Source organism: Seriola aureovittata, chromosome 13 (genome assembly GCF_021018895.1).
Source record: "Seriola aureovittata isolate HTS-2021-v1 ecotype China chromosome 13, ASM2101889v1, whole genome shotgun sequence".
Classification (NCBI taxonomy): domain Eukaryota; kingdom Metazoa; phylum Chordata; class Actinopteri; order Carangiformes; family Carangidae; genus Seriola; species Seriola aureovittata.
Window position 1 is genome coordinate 13,582,078 of NC_079376.1, and position 15,280 is coordinate 13,597,357.

Consider the following 15,280-nt stretch of genomic DNA (forward strand, 5'->3'; position numbering starts at 1 on the left):
ACGACATTTCATTTTAAGACCAACATGCCCTTGTACACTCAAATGGCCGCAAGTGTATTTGCTATTTAAACAACATCAACGAGAAGTGGCAACTGCGTCAGTCTGAAACTAGCAAAGACACTTGCCTTTCGCTTTGTGCCTGATGGTCCTTTAGGTTTAACAAAATAACAGTGTTAAAACAGAATAGGATCAATACCTTTCTCACACAGTCACATCAGAGACTGCTCATTAAAAGCTTCAAAAAGCTTCAGAGATTATTTCAAAGGGAACCTTTAAAGAAAAAGTTATGATATGTCTGGCAGCTGTCAGATGGATCATACTTTTCTAATAAGATGAAAGATTTCTGACCTTGATCTCTCGAAATGAAGAACCCTCGTTTTTATACTTTTCTCTCTATCTCCTCCTCCATCACCCATCCTCCTGCCAACAAACCAAACTGCGTCACAGAAGAAGAAATGTCATGTAATGAGACCAGAGACAAATCCTTACTTCTGCAGGCGATTCAAGGTAATGAGGTTCTTCTAATTGAATTACATGATTAGATTTGAGATCATCCTGAGAGACGGAACACGTGGTCAAACAAAAGTCAGGGGAAGAGAGGTGTTGAGAGAGAGATAACAACTAGGTACCTTAATGCCAGATGACCTCAATTCGGTCACTCTTACAGTAGTTAGAAATGATGGAGGAACACCATGAAATGCCCACAGAGCAGGCATAAAATAAGTAATCTCAGGGACCTGAGTAGAAAGCCCCAGATGGGCCTCACAGAGAACAAAATGTCAACTGATGGATGTTGGAAAGAGACAATACAAAGCCCTCATATATAAAAAGTTCAAGATGCCCCATAAGGCCCAAAGAAACACTCCAGGATATTGAAGTAAAGCTCCAGAAAAATTTTAAGCCTGAAATAACAGATTTTTAAGCCACTTGAGGATCAGCAGAAACGTGCTGATATGTAATGAACATTTACATTAATTTGGCAAAGCAAATAGTTGCTTATTTACACATCCAGCAGTTATGGAACAACATAATCATTCATTTGGAGTCATGTTTGTTTGCACCTGACGGATATATGTTTAATATCTTTAGACTGTTTTTTTTTTGGTCTCCTCTAACCCCTGAGGGAAATATCTGGCTCTTTAGCTGCTAAATGCTGCTCACCAGCTAGCTAACTTTGCCATGTTTGCCATTTGGTGCCATAAAAAGTCATGGGTCATAAGATCAAAACACTGAGCTAAAAGATAAAACACTCCATTGACCTGAGAGGAACTGCAGTGAGTGGGTGATAATTCTTTGTGGATTCGTCACAATGAGCAACAGTGTTCACATTAAACTGATTAGATTATAACTGCTATAAGGAGAGGAATTCAGAAAGACCCAAACTAGAAAAGTAATTTTAACTTTAAGAGCCCAAGCTGAAAACTGTTTGCAGAAACTGCAAAACTGCATTTGGTGGACTTAGATTAATTGTGATGAATGTAGAGGCTTTACGCCTGTTGCTTTTCACACTTGATACAGTTTGCTCCTGCAAGCTCAACCACTTGAAGTAAAGTAGAGAGAGCAATGTAGCAGTGGCCTGCATTCAGATGTCCACATTACATGTGTGTGTATTACACACCTTGCCAGACACACAGTGCAGCCGCGTTACAGTCTGGTCTACTGATCTTGGAGAAAAATGTTAAATGGTTTTGAAGTGGTGAAACAGAAACCTCAGTGCTGGAAGTACTGTGATCTGATTTCTTTGTTCCCCAGGTTACCACAGAAATAAGATAAATTTTAACAACAACACAATCAAAGTGTGATGTCTTGACTCTGTAATGCTCAGAGGCTTGAATGACGAAGGCCAGTGTGAAAGTATATTGCATTAGAGTATTAAAACATCTTTGCATAATGTCCTTTAATAATAATAATAACACAATTATAATAATAACTTTACACTTTTGTTCCTTACATATGATATATGATATATGAATATATGAACATGAGATAATAATATAATATAAGTGTGCTATGTGAGTGTTATGTCACGTTATGTAATTATCAAATCACTTTTTATCCATGCTAGGAATTACTACTAATACTATAGATTATGGAGGAATATCATTTTTAAGTCTCTGCGTTGGCGACAGCTGTAACCACAGACATTATGTTTTCAAGTTGTCTGTCCGTCCCATTTTCATGAATGCCATATGTCAGGGGTGCCTTGAGGGAATGTCTTCAAATTTGGCACAAACATTCAAGGATAAACTGATCAAAATGAGTAAGTTTATGAAGTTTTTGTATTGGTTTCATATTATTTCTGCTTATTATATTCCTGTATGTTCAAGTGTTTTGTGTGTTCTTTCCACCACAGGGGCTGATGGTCTGATATATGAGAGGCTGAGTGCTTCCAGATAGTGGCTATAAATCTGTCATCGGTTACCAGCAGCTAAACCAACACAATATGTTTGTTTGTTTTGAGCTCTTGAATTGTATATAAAAAAAAGACTGTTGTTTGTCCCTGTTAGTTTGTTGGTTTTTCTTTGCCACTTTGTGTGATTTACCTACACAGGCCTCTGTATTAAGTGCATTGCTATACATGTCTATTTGTTATCCTAAACTTAATAAAAAACAGCATACAAATGCTATGAATTGATTTGTCCTTCTAATAAAAATATCATATTAAACTAATATGCCAACTATAGGCTATTGCTTTAATACTGAAAGCTTTATTACCTAATATAAATGTACCAATGTTACAACATGAACAAATGAAGTTTGTCAGAATGGGCAGCACAATATCCGTTTATCTACAAATTATATTTTTTCTATATTGCATAACTTATGTGCATTTTATTTGCTGATTTTGCATTAGTATAGTATGCTAATTAGACATACCCAATAATGTAGAACTGTGACAGTTATATATTTAATTGATTTAAAACCTGCAACTATATATTTCAATCATTTTCAAGCAAACATTTGCTGGTTCCAAATCCTGACATGAAGATTTGTTGTGACAGAAAACTGAATATGTTCAGGGGTTCGGACTGTTGAGTGGTCAAAACAAGCATTCTGCAGATTTCACTTTGGGGTTTGGGATATTTTTCACTATTTGTTGGCATTTTGAAATCTAGATTGAAAGAGTAACTGGCAGATTGATAGATAATGAAAATAACATTTTGTTTCAGCCCCACAGTAATGAATCTCTTTTTACTCACTGACAGGTTGCTCCTCTGAGACAGATGTAAATGTGCTCTCTGATTTCAACCACTCAACTCCTGAAAGCTGATGAACTCCACAACCTTTTTCTGTAGATGATGAAATATTTTGTTTTTAGCTTCTCTTTTCTTTCTTTTTTTTGAGTTCTTTTGAGCCACTGTGTTACTCATAGCAAATATCAAACGATAAAAGAAAACGACAGGATAAATCTATTCTGGTTTTTCTTTTTCGCTTTTTCACTGACTGAAAATGTTGTTGTGTTTTTTTACTTGTGTAACTGCAACTTGCACATGATTTACGCAGCAGGGTTGCAGCTTCACTGACAGCAGGCCTTTCCCATTCCCAAACATAGATGTCAAATTATCATTCTCTGGCATAAGTGGAGAAAATAAAACCACAAGTTCAATCTTGAGCTCAACTGATTCGCTGCATGTGTTTAGGCTCTAGTGTCCTTTTACAGATGAAGCTGACTGATGTGACGTCTTCCTGGCCTGCTGCAGAAACCAATTTATAGACTAAATCTGACACCAGTTTCTCGAATTTGACTTGGAGTTCATATGTGATTCTGCAGATGTGATGACAACAGCACACTGATGTGCACAGGTGGGAGCTTGAGTATTAGCTTTGGCCAGTTTTCACAGCCTTGTTAGGATACACTTCTGTAGGTAAACCACATAGTGTAGCTGTAGCAGCATGAGAACATGTCCAGTGATGTTTACGTTGGATGTAGATTCAAAGACAAAAGAATGTGGAGACATGGGAGGCTGAAATGCAATCACGGCTGTCTTATAATGCGAACATGGGGAGTTCTCCTTTACAACAGCAAATGTTTGAGAGGGGCAGTTCGAGGGGTTTGGTAGAGACTTCATTGGAGAATAGAAATCAGACAATCACAGTCAGTGGTTTGCACTGATTGAGCTCTGTTGAAATCACAGTGATCAAATCAACCAGTGGAAACAATTCTTTTTGTTTTTACAATTTAATGATGGCAGAATGATCCCCCGGAGTGAATGAGGAAATTTTGCATTCAGGACACTTTTGGGAATTAACTAACTGAACTGAACTAACTGGAAACTTTAAACTGGTTGAGCCTGTTAATTTATTGCTATTCATTGCCAAAGGGGGATAACACACAAATGTACATAAATCATGTGGCAGGTTTCAAAAAAACAGACTTTGACTATTGCTTAGATAATAATAGTCAGACTTAAGATAGCGGTCTAAATTTATCCGTTGCACAAAGCAGTTTAACCTAAACTGGACTGTGGTACAATGAATTCTGGGTAAATCAAGACTTTTTTCAAAATAAAAAAAATGGCCAACCGACCACTGAGCTCCATTTACCCCAGCAGAAAATGTTTGTCTTTTGGAAGAATTCAACAGTCACAAGGACATTTTACTTTGAAAATTCAACAAAGAGTGTAACAATAAAAAAATAGAAAAAACCTGATTTGGGAAAAGAAATCGCTGCAGTCTCTAAAAACTCTTTCCCTTCTCATTGCGCTCTCCATTACAGTGTTAGCAAACAACAATCCTGTTTTTAGTTTTTGAGTGCTACTGCTCAGTGCAGGTGTCATTGATTGTTACCATGGTAACATTAGTCTTAGGCCTGAGTTAGCCTAGGATTAATGTGTCTAATTTCTTTTGGCTGAAAATGGTAGTTGAAACGGTCTTACTTGCATGAGACAACTCTATGAGCCAAGTTAAGACTGGCCTAAAACTACAGACCAGTTTAAAATATCTTTGTGAAACCAGCAACACCACAATCATTATTTGACCTTAACCAAGATGTTATGATGCCTAAACCAAGTCAAACTTAACCACAGCAGTGTCAGATCAGAGAACGGTTTTATTTTTATTTTTAAGTTTTGTCGCTCTGTTGAAAGTGGCGTCAGATGAGAAAAGGCTTATATTGTTATTTCTATAGGATGGACCAGCAACATATTTTGTTTTTTAATTGGGAGGACTCCTCGCAGAGAAAGTACTTCTTATTATTGTGTAGCAGCTGAAACTTCTGGGTTGAACTTGTTCACCTCAGCCTCAGTGTAACAGAGTCTCTCCTTTGCAAAGTCACATATGTTGAGAGGATTAAATAGATTGTTGTTGGAAACATCAGGGAAGTGTTATTTAACGCAGCAGCAGGAAGCCAAGATTTACGAGTACACTTATGGTTTACAACCAAAATGTATTCTGGCTTGTATCTTTGCAGTATTTTTCCTTTTTTTCAGTTTAAATGAATCATAGTGTTAGTTCTGTCGGAGCACCTTAGTCAAGCTTGGTATCATCGGTTTCATGCTTCACAATCATTGGCTCATTTACTCTCTGTAAGGTTATCACCTGACTAGTGATGTCCAGTCATCGTTATGCAGGTGTACAACAAGGTCATTTGTTTATTGTTCACCTATCTATTTATTAAGGGGGGTTAGTCCTCTCAGCAGAATTGTTGTTGCTGCTCAGATTCTTAAAGAACCGAGTCTTTTCCACCAAATCATTTGCTATAAATGGTTAATCAGCAGAGGTGTCTTCTTGTGAGAGAAATAGGAAGGTATATCTGATGTAAGGTGTATGATGCTGCAAGATTAGAGGCCAAAGGTTGCCAAAATGTGTTGTTTATTAGCATCATGATGCTTTTCGCAAATTCAAACATAACTGTCTCAAAAGGTCGTGGCCACATTATCCTGTACAGGAATGTGAACCCAGGTTAAGTTGGACATCGGAAGTGGCTGACTTTTCTCTTTCAAAGGCTGATGAGAAGAAAGATCGGTGTATGCTGTTGAACTGTTATACTCTGGTTCCAGACTGATTCTGAGGGAAATACTTAATTATTAAAATATCTTTTCAGCTGTTTTTTGCTGATTAGGAAAGAAGAAACACATGCAACGACAAAAATTTGCCAGCTTTAAGGATGTCTGTGGTTCCTAATATAAACATTAGTGGACTGAGTCACCTGGAAGCCATCTGGCTTCATATAATTTTTATCCTTTAACAAAAATGTCTTTAAAAGCCTTTTAATGGGCCTCATGATGTTATTATGAGTGCTTTACTTTCTGTGCATTTCCTGTGCTTATCATTTCACTTGGATGCATTTGTAACAAATTCTCAGTAGTAATTCAGCGGCACGTTTGTGTATGAGCTAACAGTATCGACCACTGTTCATGAAATATCAGATCCCCTGTGCTCCAAGACTGGCTCTTGAGATCTTTGAAAGGATGACCCTTTAAAATCAATCATCCCATATCCTTTGGCGCCGCCGTGACAACAGTGACATTTTACACCCCTCAAAGTGGAAGTTATTATTCTAATCCAATCTCTCTGTCTTCCCCTATCCTGAGGCTATTTTCCTCCCACTCCACAGCCACCCTCAGCCGTGCTGTCGCTCCACAAATCTGCGGTGTGAAGTGCGCTGAAGAGTGAAAAACATCAAGCAGCCATTGAGTGACAGGTTTACAGATGAACATGAAGGTAAACTGTTTCAGAGGGCTGATGAAGGAGGCCGTGTGAGATTGAAGCACCAGTGTCTGTCTGAAGAACACAGAAGGCAGGTCCATATAAAGCAGAGACAAGTATTCAACAAAAACACATGAGAAAGATAGATTGGGATTAACTGTAATGAATATAAAGCTGTGGAAAAATTATTATATTGCTTTTGCAAACTTTGGGTCAGTTTTTCTTCCTCCGGCGAATGCGGAGATGAGCCAAAACAATTCTTTTAATAATATAAAGGAAAATAAAGCAAAAACCGATCTGATAGTTCAATGTTTGTGAGCTTTTCGTCATTCCACCTTTCTGCTTTAACACAATACAAGTCTTTTATATATATATATATATATATATATATATATTTTTGTGTGTATTATGAGACAGGTTTAGCTGTGAGTTTGACTTTTTTCAGAAACCTCATCACATCCAGCTTCAGTATTGAATGTTTGTTTTTACTGTGGATGGAAAATACAGAAAAAAAGTTAGTGTGACATTATCTGAAATCCTGCATTTGGTTAAAAAATAATTAAGATGGCATGGTAAAATGTACATCCTGTAAGTATATGTACATAATAGACTCTAATGATACACTGTAAAAACCACCAGTGATTCGTATACATTACATCTTTACTTCTGCGTTCAGTTAAACCACAGTTATCATAGGTGCAGGACTGGAATAGTCTACTTTGATCTTTTCTCATGAAAAGCTAAAAAAACAGAGGTGATGGTTGTTTGTGTGTTTAAGCTGTTGATTAGAAACACATGGCAGAGCATACAGTGCTGTCAATGGAAAAAACATGGCTGAAGTAAAGAACAGCAGCAATTTAACCTTGAATGTGCGTTACAAAAAAAGCAAAGCACAGTTTGCATGGTTTTGCTTAGGTGATTACTTTATTTTTATATATATACTGTCGCCCATAAAGTTGGAATAATTTTGTTTTCAGACAAAATCCTCTCTTTATTCCTATTTAAATGCATCAGTAATCACTTTTGACCAGGTGCAATGATTACATTATGTATCCCAATTACCCAGGTGAAATGAAATAAATCACATTGTCATAATCATTTCATGGAAAAAGGAAAAAAATATTTTATTACAACTTTAGGAGCAACAGTATATATATATATATATATATAGACATATATATATATATATATATATAATTACACTTTTTTTTTTTAATTTTAATTTATGGTCCTTTTTTGGTCCTATATGTATAAACTAAACATTTTCATATTCCAGAACAGTGGTGTAGAGTAACTAAGTTACTGATATACTATACTTTGGAGCTATATCCATTTTATGTTACTCTGCATTTATAAATTTATAAACAAAACATTACTGATGCAGTTTTACAAATTAAAATACCCACAGACAGACAACCTGAACAAGTTACCAGGCAACACACAACAGGCAACAAAGGTAGCAGGTACTCTGAACCACACGGGAACAAAAACAGGAACATAAGCAGATGATGTGCCAGAGAACAAGGGAAGGGAACTGGTGTATATATTAAATCCAAGGTTGATTATTGAATGAAGTGCAGGTGGAGAGAGGTCAAGTGCCTGATGAGTGGAAGCTGGTGTGTGTCACTGTCTGCTCCCTCAGTTCCCCTCAGCCCTCACCTCAGGCCTCTGCTCAGGGCTCCCTGGCCATGTTCCTCCGTGCCCACACCTGCCATGCTCCTTTCACCCATTAGATGTCCTCTCCCTTTTCCCCTGTCTGCCACATTCACGCACCTGTTTCCATGCTCAACCTGCCATTTACTGAAAATGCTTCTGTAATTTGACCTAATTAAAGGCTTTTTACTGATAAATTACAACAATTACACAGTGGTCTTTGCTTTCATATGTTGGTTATTTGAAAGGGATAATGCTCCAAGATCTGCTGTCTGTATCCACATGTTTAGAAATAATAATAAAAGGCACCGTAAAACCACAGCCAAACCACATATTTCACTTTTTTTCTTTTTTCTTTTCTTTTTTTTTTAAGTCACTTGAACTTCATTTTTTTTTGGTGTCACCAGCTGCAGCGCAGAGCACAGACATAAAGTAGCTAAAGAAACTCCTCCTGACAGCAGGCTGAGTGAAGCCTGAAAAAAATGAATGTCTCTAGGACCAAGAACCCTAATGACTGGTGACTAACACACAGTGAGGAGGGAGGGGGAGAGAGAGAGAGAGGGAGAGAGAGAGACAGAGAGAGAGGGAGAGAGAGAGAGGGAGAGACAGAGAGAGAGAGAGAGAGAGAGAGAGAGGGTAGAGAGTGGAGATGAGAGGGGGAGCGGAAGGGGTGGGGTGGGATGGGGTGGGGTGGGGTGGGGTGGGGGGCAGGAGGCTGTCGTCACTGGGAGCTGCAGCAGCATCAGCATCACCGGAATGAGTAACAGTGCGCAACTTGGAGAAACAACTACACTGTCCGGGGGAGCGTGATTGTATGTGTGTCCGTCAACTCTGAGCTTCACGAGCCTGTTTGTCACGGTCTCTTCAACGTATTCATGTGGACCTAAAGGTGCCATATAAAACAAAAAAAGAACCCAAAAAATCCTACGCGGACTCTCTGTGGAGCTGCCGGAAAAAAGGGAGCCATGGATTATATAAGAAACCAACATACTTATCTCTCCATCCTCCTTTTGATAAGTAAGTAGAATAATCCACTTTTACCTTCATTAGTATTTTCTAAAGCAAATCGAAACGTTTCAGCACAGTGAAACTTTTCGCTCTTCAGCGTTTTATTACTTTATTTTTGCTCTAAACGGTTGAATGAACCAATTCGCCAACAATGTGTGAAATTAATGAGCTGCTGCTGCTCCGTGTGTCACCGTGACCGTGTCACTCGCAGGGATCACATGTTGAGTATTTGCTCCTGTATTTAGACGGAGCCTGTTGCAGTTTATTTTCACTTCTTTGAAACGCGGTCCACATGCAGTGACTCTCTCTCTCCCCCCCCCTCTCTCCCTCTCTCACGCACTCATCCAGAGGTGTTTTTCACTTTCCACTTTGAAAAACGACATCATTTGAGGTGTCATGCTCTCTTGAGGCACACTTGGGAGAATTTGATTTACATTCATTTACACTGCAGAAAGGGAACAAGACTTGGCAAGAAATGGGCTCTGCAACGGGTCTCATTACACTCAGTGGGTTTGCAGAGTGTTGTAGCTGTGCTGTCAGTGATTGTTTGAACTAAACACAGGACAATTCTCTTCACAAATTAAGGTTATGTGTAGATGTGATTCAGTGAACGTCTTCATGGTTTAACCAGTACTGAAAAGGGTAAAACCAAGTGTGAAGAGTTATCAGCACAGTGAAATGGTTGAATTATTCACAGGCTCTGCTCTGCTTTCCGCTCAAGTTAAAATCACCAATCAGTCTTTTTATTGATTTATTTTTTTACGTTTTGGTATTGATTCCAGATTTCTTTGTTAACCAGAAAAACACATGTTTATTTGTGCTCCTTGTTTCCCAGATCTAACCAGGCTTAATGCCATATGAATGGAGTGAGTGTTTAGGACCAGCACAGACATGTCATGTGGGCATAGAAATTATGATGAGCTCACTTGGATCCATCAGAGCTGGCTTATTAGCATCGCTGTAATATTGTCTGCCTTTAAATGTTCCCATGCAGCACATTAGTTCACCTTTTATATGTTAAAGCCAGATGTGGGTCACCTGCTTATCCTGAAGTTATTGTTTACCACTGCCTCTTTTTTTCCAGGAATCGTTTCTCATATATTGTGTTGCCTCACACAGGCTTCTGCCCTCTAATGTAGCACCACATGCCTTGTATCTACTGGATTTGTGTGTACTCTTTGTGTTGAGCCAGTGATGATCAGTTATTGATAGCTCGCTCAACTTTAATTTTCTTATACAAAAGTCAGACACAAGAGTGGTGGGTCTCTTGGCCCGTCTCCTCTTTGGCTTTTGTAGCCACAGTGGCTCGACCAGTGTAAGTAGCTTTTACTGCAGTCAGTCCCATTGAAAGGAGAAATCCCAGAGTGAGCTATGCCAAAACTCCAAACCCCCCCCTCTCTGTACCTGAGTCATATCCAGCGAGCAGCAGTTTTTGTTGAGAAGATGGTGAGGGGTAGTTCTCCCATAGCAGCAGCCCTGTCCCCCCAAAATTATGTTTATATACCACTAATGTACAACAACAAGTATCATGTTTTACAGTAAACTAAATGATTCAGTTACATTTTTCAACAACAGTGTGAGGAAAATTTCAATAAAGTAGTTTCCCTACAATATCCACTTCGGCCATTTAGCCTCTCTACTGGTTGCAGCTAGATTAAACAGTTTTATGTTTATGTCAAAGCAGTTGATTTAGATTAGCAAGGATTAAAAAAAGGAAAGACTGTTTAGGGTAATTATGAAAAAGTCAAGACATGATGTGTTTATTTTTTAGGAACATTTATCTAAACCCACAATCTTTTCCTATTCTTAATCAAAGTGCTTTTGAGGCCTACACCTAAACTTTGCATGACCAACCACCCAACCATCTCCCCACAACTGACCAGAACCTCCTTCTGCAGAAATATAAACAGCCAATAAACATTATCCAGGAAGAAATTACATTTCCCGCAACATGTATTTGGCTAAACAAATTAGTATAAATTTAATTTCTAGGACACATGTGACATTTGTCCTTATTGTGCTGCTCACTCTGGCAGTGGACATGTTTGTAATCAGAAGGTCAGATCCACCTGGTTTTTCTTAAGTTATTAAGTTGTTCTTGAGTTGCATGACCGTATCTCTGCAGTTTTGGTAGCATATCTATCTATGTCTTGTAAAATATGTAATACCATACTTGCTTTAAACATTCTACATTATATCAGTGATCACACCATTATTCCTAAACTTAAGTTTTGTTTCCCAGTACCAGTAGGTACCCAGTGTTTTCTATATTTCTTTCCTGTTAAATGCCATATTGTTTCTACCATGTTCCCCATAGACTTTTTTGCACCTTAATTACATTTATAAGTTCCAGTCGGAACCAGAATTTTTCAGTAGTATTTTATTGGTACCCAATTCATACAACAAATGACAGTGTAAATTACAGGCTGTATTATAAAGTGCTCCCTGCTACCTTCATCTTTCACAAGAAATCATAGTTAGATAAAGAATTTACAAAATTTACATGAAGCATAGAGCACAGTAACTTAGGAACTGAAAGGTATAAATGAGAGTGATTTACTGTTTCAAACTGTTGAAACAAGAAACACGTTTGAAATGTGTCTTTAGGCAGGATTTTCAAATTAAGTTTGCCGTCCATTTATATCATTACTCAATGCCAATAAAATGTCTGTCTTTGCTGCAGTGCGAGATACTAGCAAGATAACTGAATATTTTAAGAAGTATATGGATGGACTGTGGATGGGTGTAGGCAGGGTGAGATTTGTGAAACCCCCTCCCCGTTGGGCCGGTAGCAGCGGATAAGGACCGCTTTTCCAGTTTGATCATGTGTCTTGTCCTTTCCTGTGGACACATGTGGGATGTGATCGTATACAACATAACAAAAGATTATGCTAATTTAACATGCCAGAATTAAATCCCCCCTTCAGTACCATGGATAGCGCCACTCAGCCAGGCGTGCCGAAAGACTTATTAGCCTGACTGGCCATCGCCACACTGATGGGCCATAAAGTTTTTACCGGCCCTCTCTGTGTGTCTGTCATTCACTCACTGAGAGTGAGCTGTGTTACTGGATTGGGTTCACATATGTTATCAACCCTCACCAACGCGGTCAAGCATATAAACAACAGAATCGCTTTCTTAACTCGTAACTTTAACAGGGCAAATTGGAGCAGATCAAAAGAAGGCATCGTACTAAAATACTCGTTTAATAGCAATTACATCTCAAACAGAAGAAGTTGAAAATAAAGCCCTATCTCTAATACAAGCCTGTTATTTACCTGAGGTAAATAAAGGCTCCAGTCAGAAGTTGAAAAATTTTGTTGCTCTGCCCTGATGTCATATAATCGAAATGATTTGTGCCATATCATTTTGAAAGAACAAGGGCCACAGGGGTAAGTTCAGCACCAGTGGTGCATCGCCATCACCCAACTCAACTATATCACTCACTCAGTCAGTCAGAGACAATGCGGACGTGGTGAAGTCCCGTGGCCAGCCCAGCCAAACATGTACAACACATTTCTCCTTCTGTCGTTCATTACAGCCTCGCAGAAAGGTTCTTAAAACAAAAATGGAGGATGTTTTTGACTCACTCTGTCCCTACAGTTGTCAGTGCTTGTTCTTTGTAAGCACTCTTTGCAGAGTATAAAGATTACAAAAATTCAATGCAGTCACTGTAAGAAGCCAGCTGTATTTCTTGCCAATATATACCTTGTGCGGCTGGATGGTTTACAGTAGAAACACTAGAGGGATTAACATCGCTGTTTCAGACGCTTAACTGTTCCCTTCTCCCCTCCCCTCTAACAGCTGTGCCAAATGCCAAGTTGCATCTTCTAAAACGGTACAGAGGAGAGTGCGGCCAAAAATGCAACGTTGCCATTAGTCTTTAAGAGAGAGTGCTTCATTTCACAACGAGTCACGCCATCATTTCTACCAATTACCTCTGCTAATTTCCCGAGAAACGCGCATCGAAGAGAACGCTTTTGTTATCGTGAAATAATTTAAAACATGCAATCCCACCCTGTTGTTCTGTGTGTGTGCTATTTACCTTTTCCGTTCGCTGCCCTGTTTCCGGCCTCCAAGAGCAAAAACCAGACGAATAACATTCTCACATTTCAGTTTAGGCCCCAGTTTTTATTTGATTTTCGTTTTTACTGACTGACTGAAATGAAGGCTAAAGTGATTTGGGATTTCTTGACTGTGGAGCTATGTCTGTGAAAATGTGCGCTTCAGGAGTAAATATCACAGCGGTTCAGGTAATAACTGTAGCGTCTCATGTTGTTTTGATCGTTGATTTAACACCAGTGTCTCTAAAACATCAGTAACTCTGTGTATCTGTGTGTGCATCTCTGCATGTGTGTTTGTGTGTACAGCTTTAATGATCGCTCTTAAAGTAAACATCTGCTTTCACTTAGCACCTCTCGGTCTCCATGTGTTTCTATCACTGTTAAAAAAAGACAGGTCTGAGCTGCACTTTATCAGCAGAGTCTGAATCAGCTTCAATCAGCAGAATTTGAATCTCATTACTCAAGGCAGCACACACTATAAATCACACACACGGCAAGTCAAGTCAAGTCAAGTTTTATTTCTATAGCACATTTCATTCAGAGGGCAACACAATGTGCTTTACATAAAGTGACAATACAACTGAAACACAAACTCACACTCACGTCCAGCATTTACGTTTTGTTTAATGTCATTCAAGTCAGATTAGGTATGAAATTTACCCTGAGAGTAAGTATAAATGCTAACTTGATCTTTTTGTGGAGTTCAAATGAACGTTAAAGGTTGACCCTGCTCTGACCTGAGAGGAGCCGGGTTACTGTGTAAATTTATTGGTCCCAGTCTCGCTGGGAATTAACTGCGTTTTCACTGGAAGATCTCAGGAGTCAGATGTCTTGCTTGGTGGATTGTGCGAACATGATTGCTCCGTTCAGCCTTTTCTCAGAGGTGCAAACTTCATCACTTTTCTATCAGTATTTTTTTTTTTTACTTTTCCCTGCAAAATGTCTAATTTCCTTGGGTCTGTCTCCTTCCAGAATTTCTCTGGTAGGTTTTCAGGACAGACCTCATGTTTTGGCACTGCGTCTCTCTTTGTGTTTATTGCTTTCCGCCTCCTGAACCAGCAACAGTCTGTAGGAGACAACAGAGTGTTTCCTCCTGTTTCCTTGTAGTAGTGTTGCAGGATGAGAGTCTAATGTCTGTTGCTCAGGTGTACTTACAGTGTAATGATTTATCCACAGCCGACTAAAAGAGAGAGAGAGAGAGAGAGGCGGCAGATCAAAGCTCAGCCTCAGAGGCATCACTCTGCTGGCTGGATAACAGACAGATGAGCAGCCAGCTGTGCAACTCTTATGTTCAAGGGCGTCTGTGGGTTGAGGCAAAAACCAGTCATATGTTGTTAAAGGTTTTATTTTTTTGAATTCTTTTCATCAAAAATAGGCAAGAGGGGGTGTCGTGCAGCGTAGTGGTCGTATCAGGCGCCCCATGTGTCGAGGCTACAGTCCTCGCTGCAGTTGGCCCCGGTTCGAATCCCGCATCGGACGGCCTTTCGCTGCATGTCTTTCCCCCTCTCTGCCTCCCTGTTTCCTGTCTCTCTCCACTATACTATCAAATAAAGGCATAAAAAGCCCAAAAAATATACTTAAAAAAAAAAAAAAATAGGCAAGAGAGACACAGTAGGGAGCAACATAAAAAAAAGACATAAAACTGACTGATGGCAAGAATTTCAAAACGAGAGTGAGATGTTAGACTTCAAGTCAATAAAAAACAGAAAACGAATAATGTTTTAATTTAGGGCTATAACTAACATTGATAATGTAAATTATTGATTCATCTGCTTATTATTTTAGCCTTTGAAATGTCAGGAAAAAGAAAATTATACATCACAGTTTCAAAGAGAGAAGAATGACGTCTTCAGAGAGATTCAATTTACTATCACGTCATAAAATTAAAAAAGAAAAAACAGCAAATT

At 38.8% G+C, this 15,280-nt stretch overlaps 1 protein-coding gene across 2 annotated transcripts in view; it reads left to right on the top strand.

Moving 5' to 3' along the window:
* Nucleotides 1-9,040: 9,040 nt before the first annotated feature.
* ltk (leukocyte receptor tyrosine kinase) overlaps nt 9,041-15,280 on the top strand; it is a 54,251-nt gene continuing 48,011 nt past the window's right edge. For both annotated transcript variants that reach the window (XM_056392770.1, XM_056392771.1), the window contains exon 1: nt 9,041-9,318. In XM_056392770.1, the coding sequence (XP_056248745.1) occupies nt 9,267-9,318 (52 nt within the window). In that variant the 5' untranslated portion in view covers nt 9,041-9,266. The remainder of the gene's footprint in view (nt 9,319-15,280) is intronic.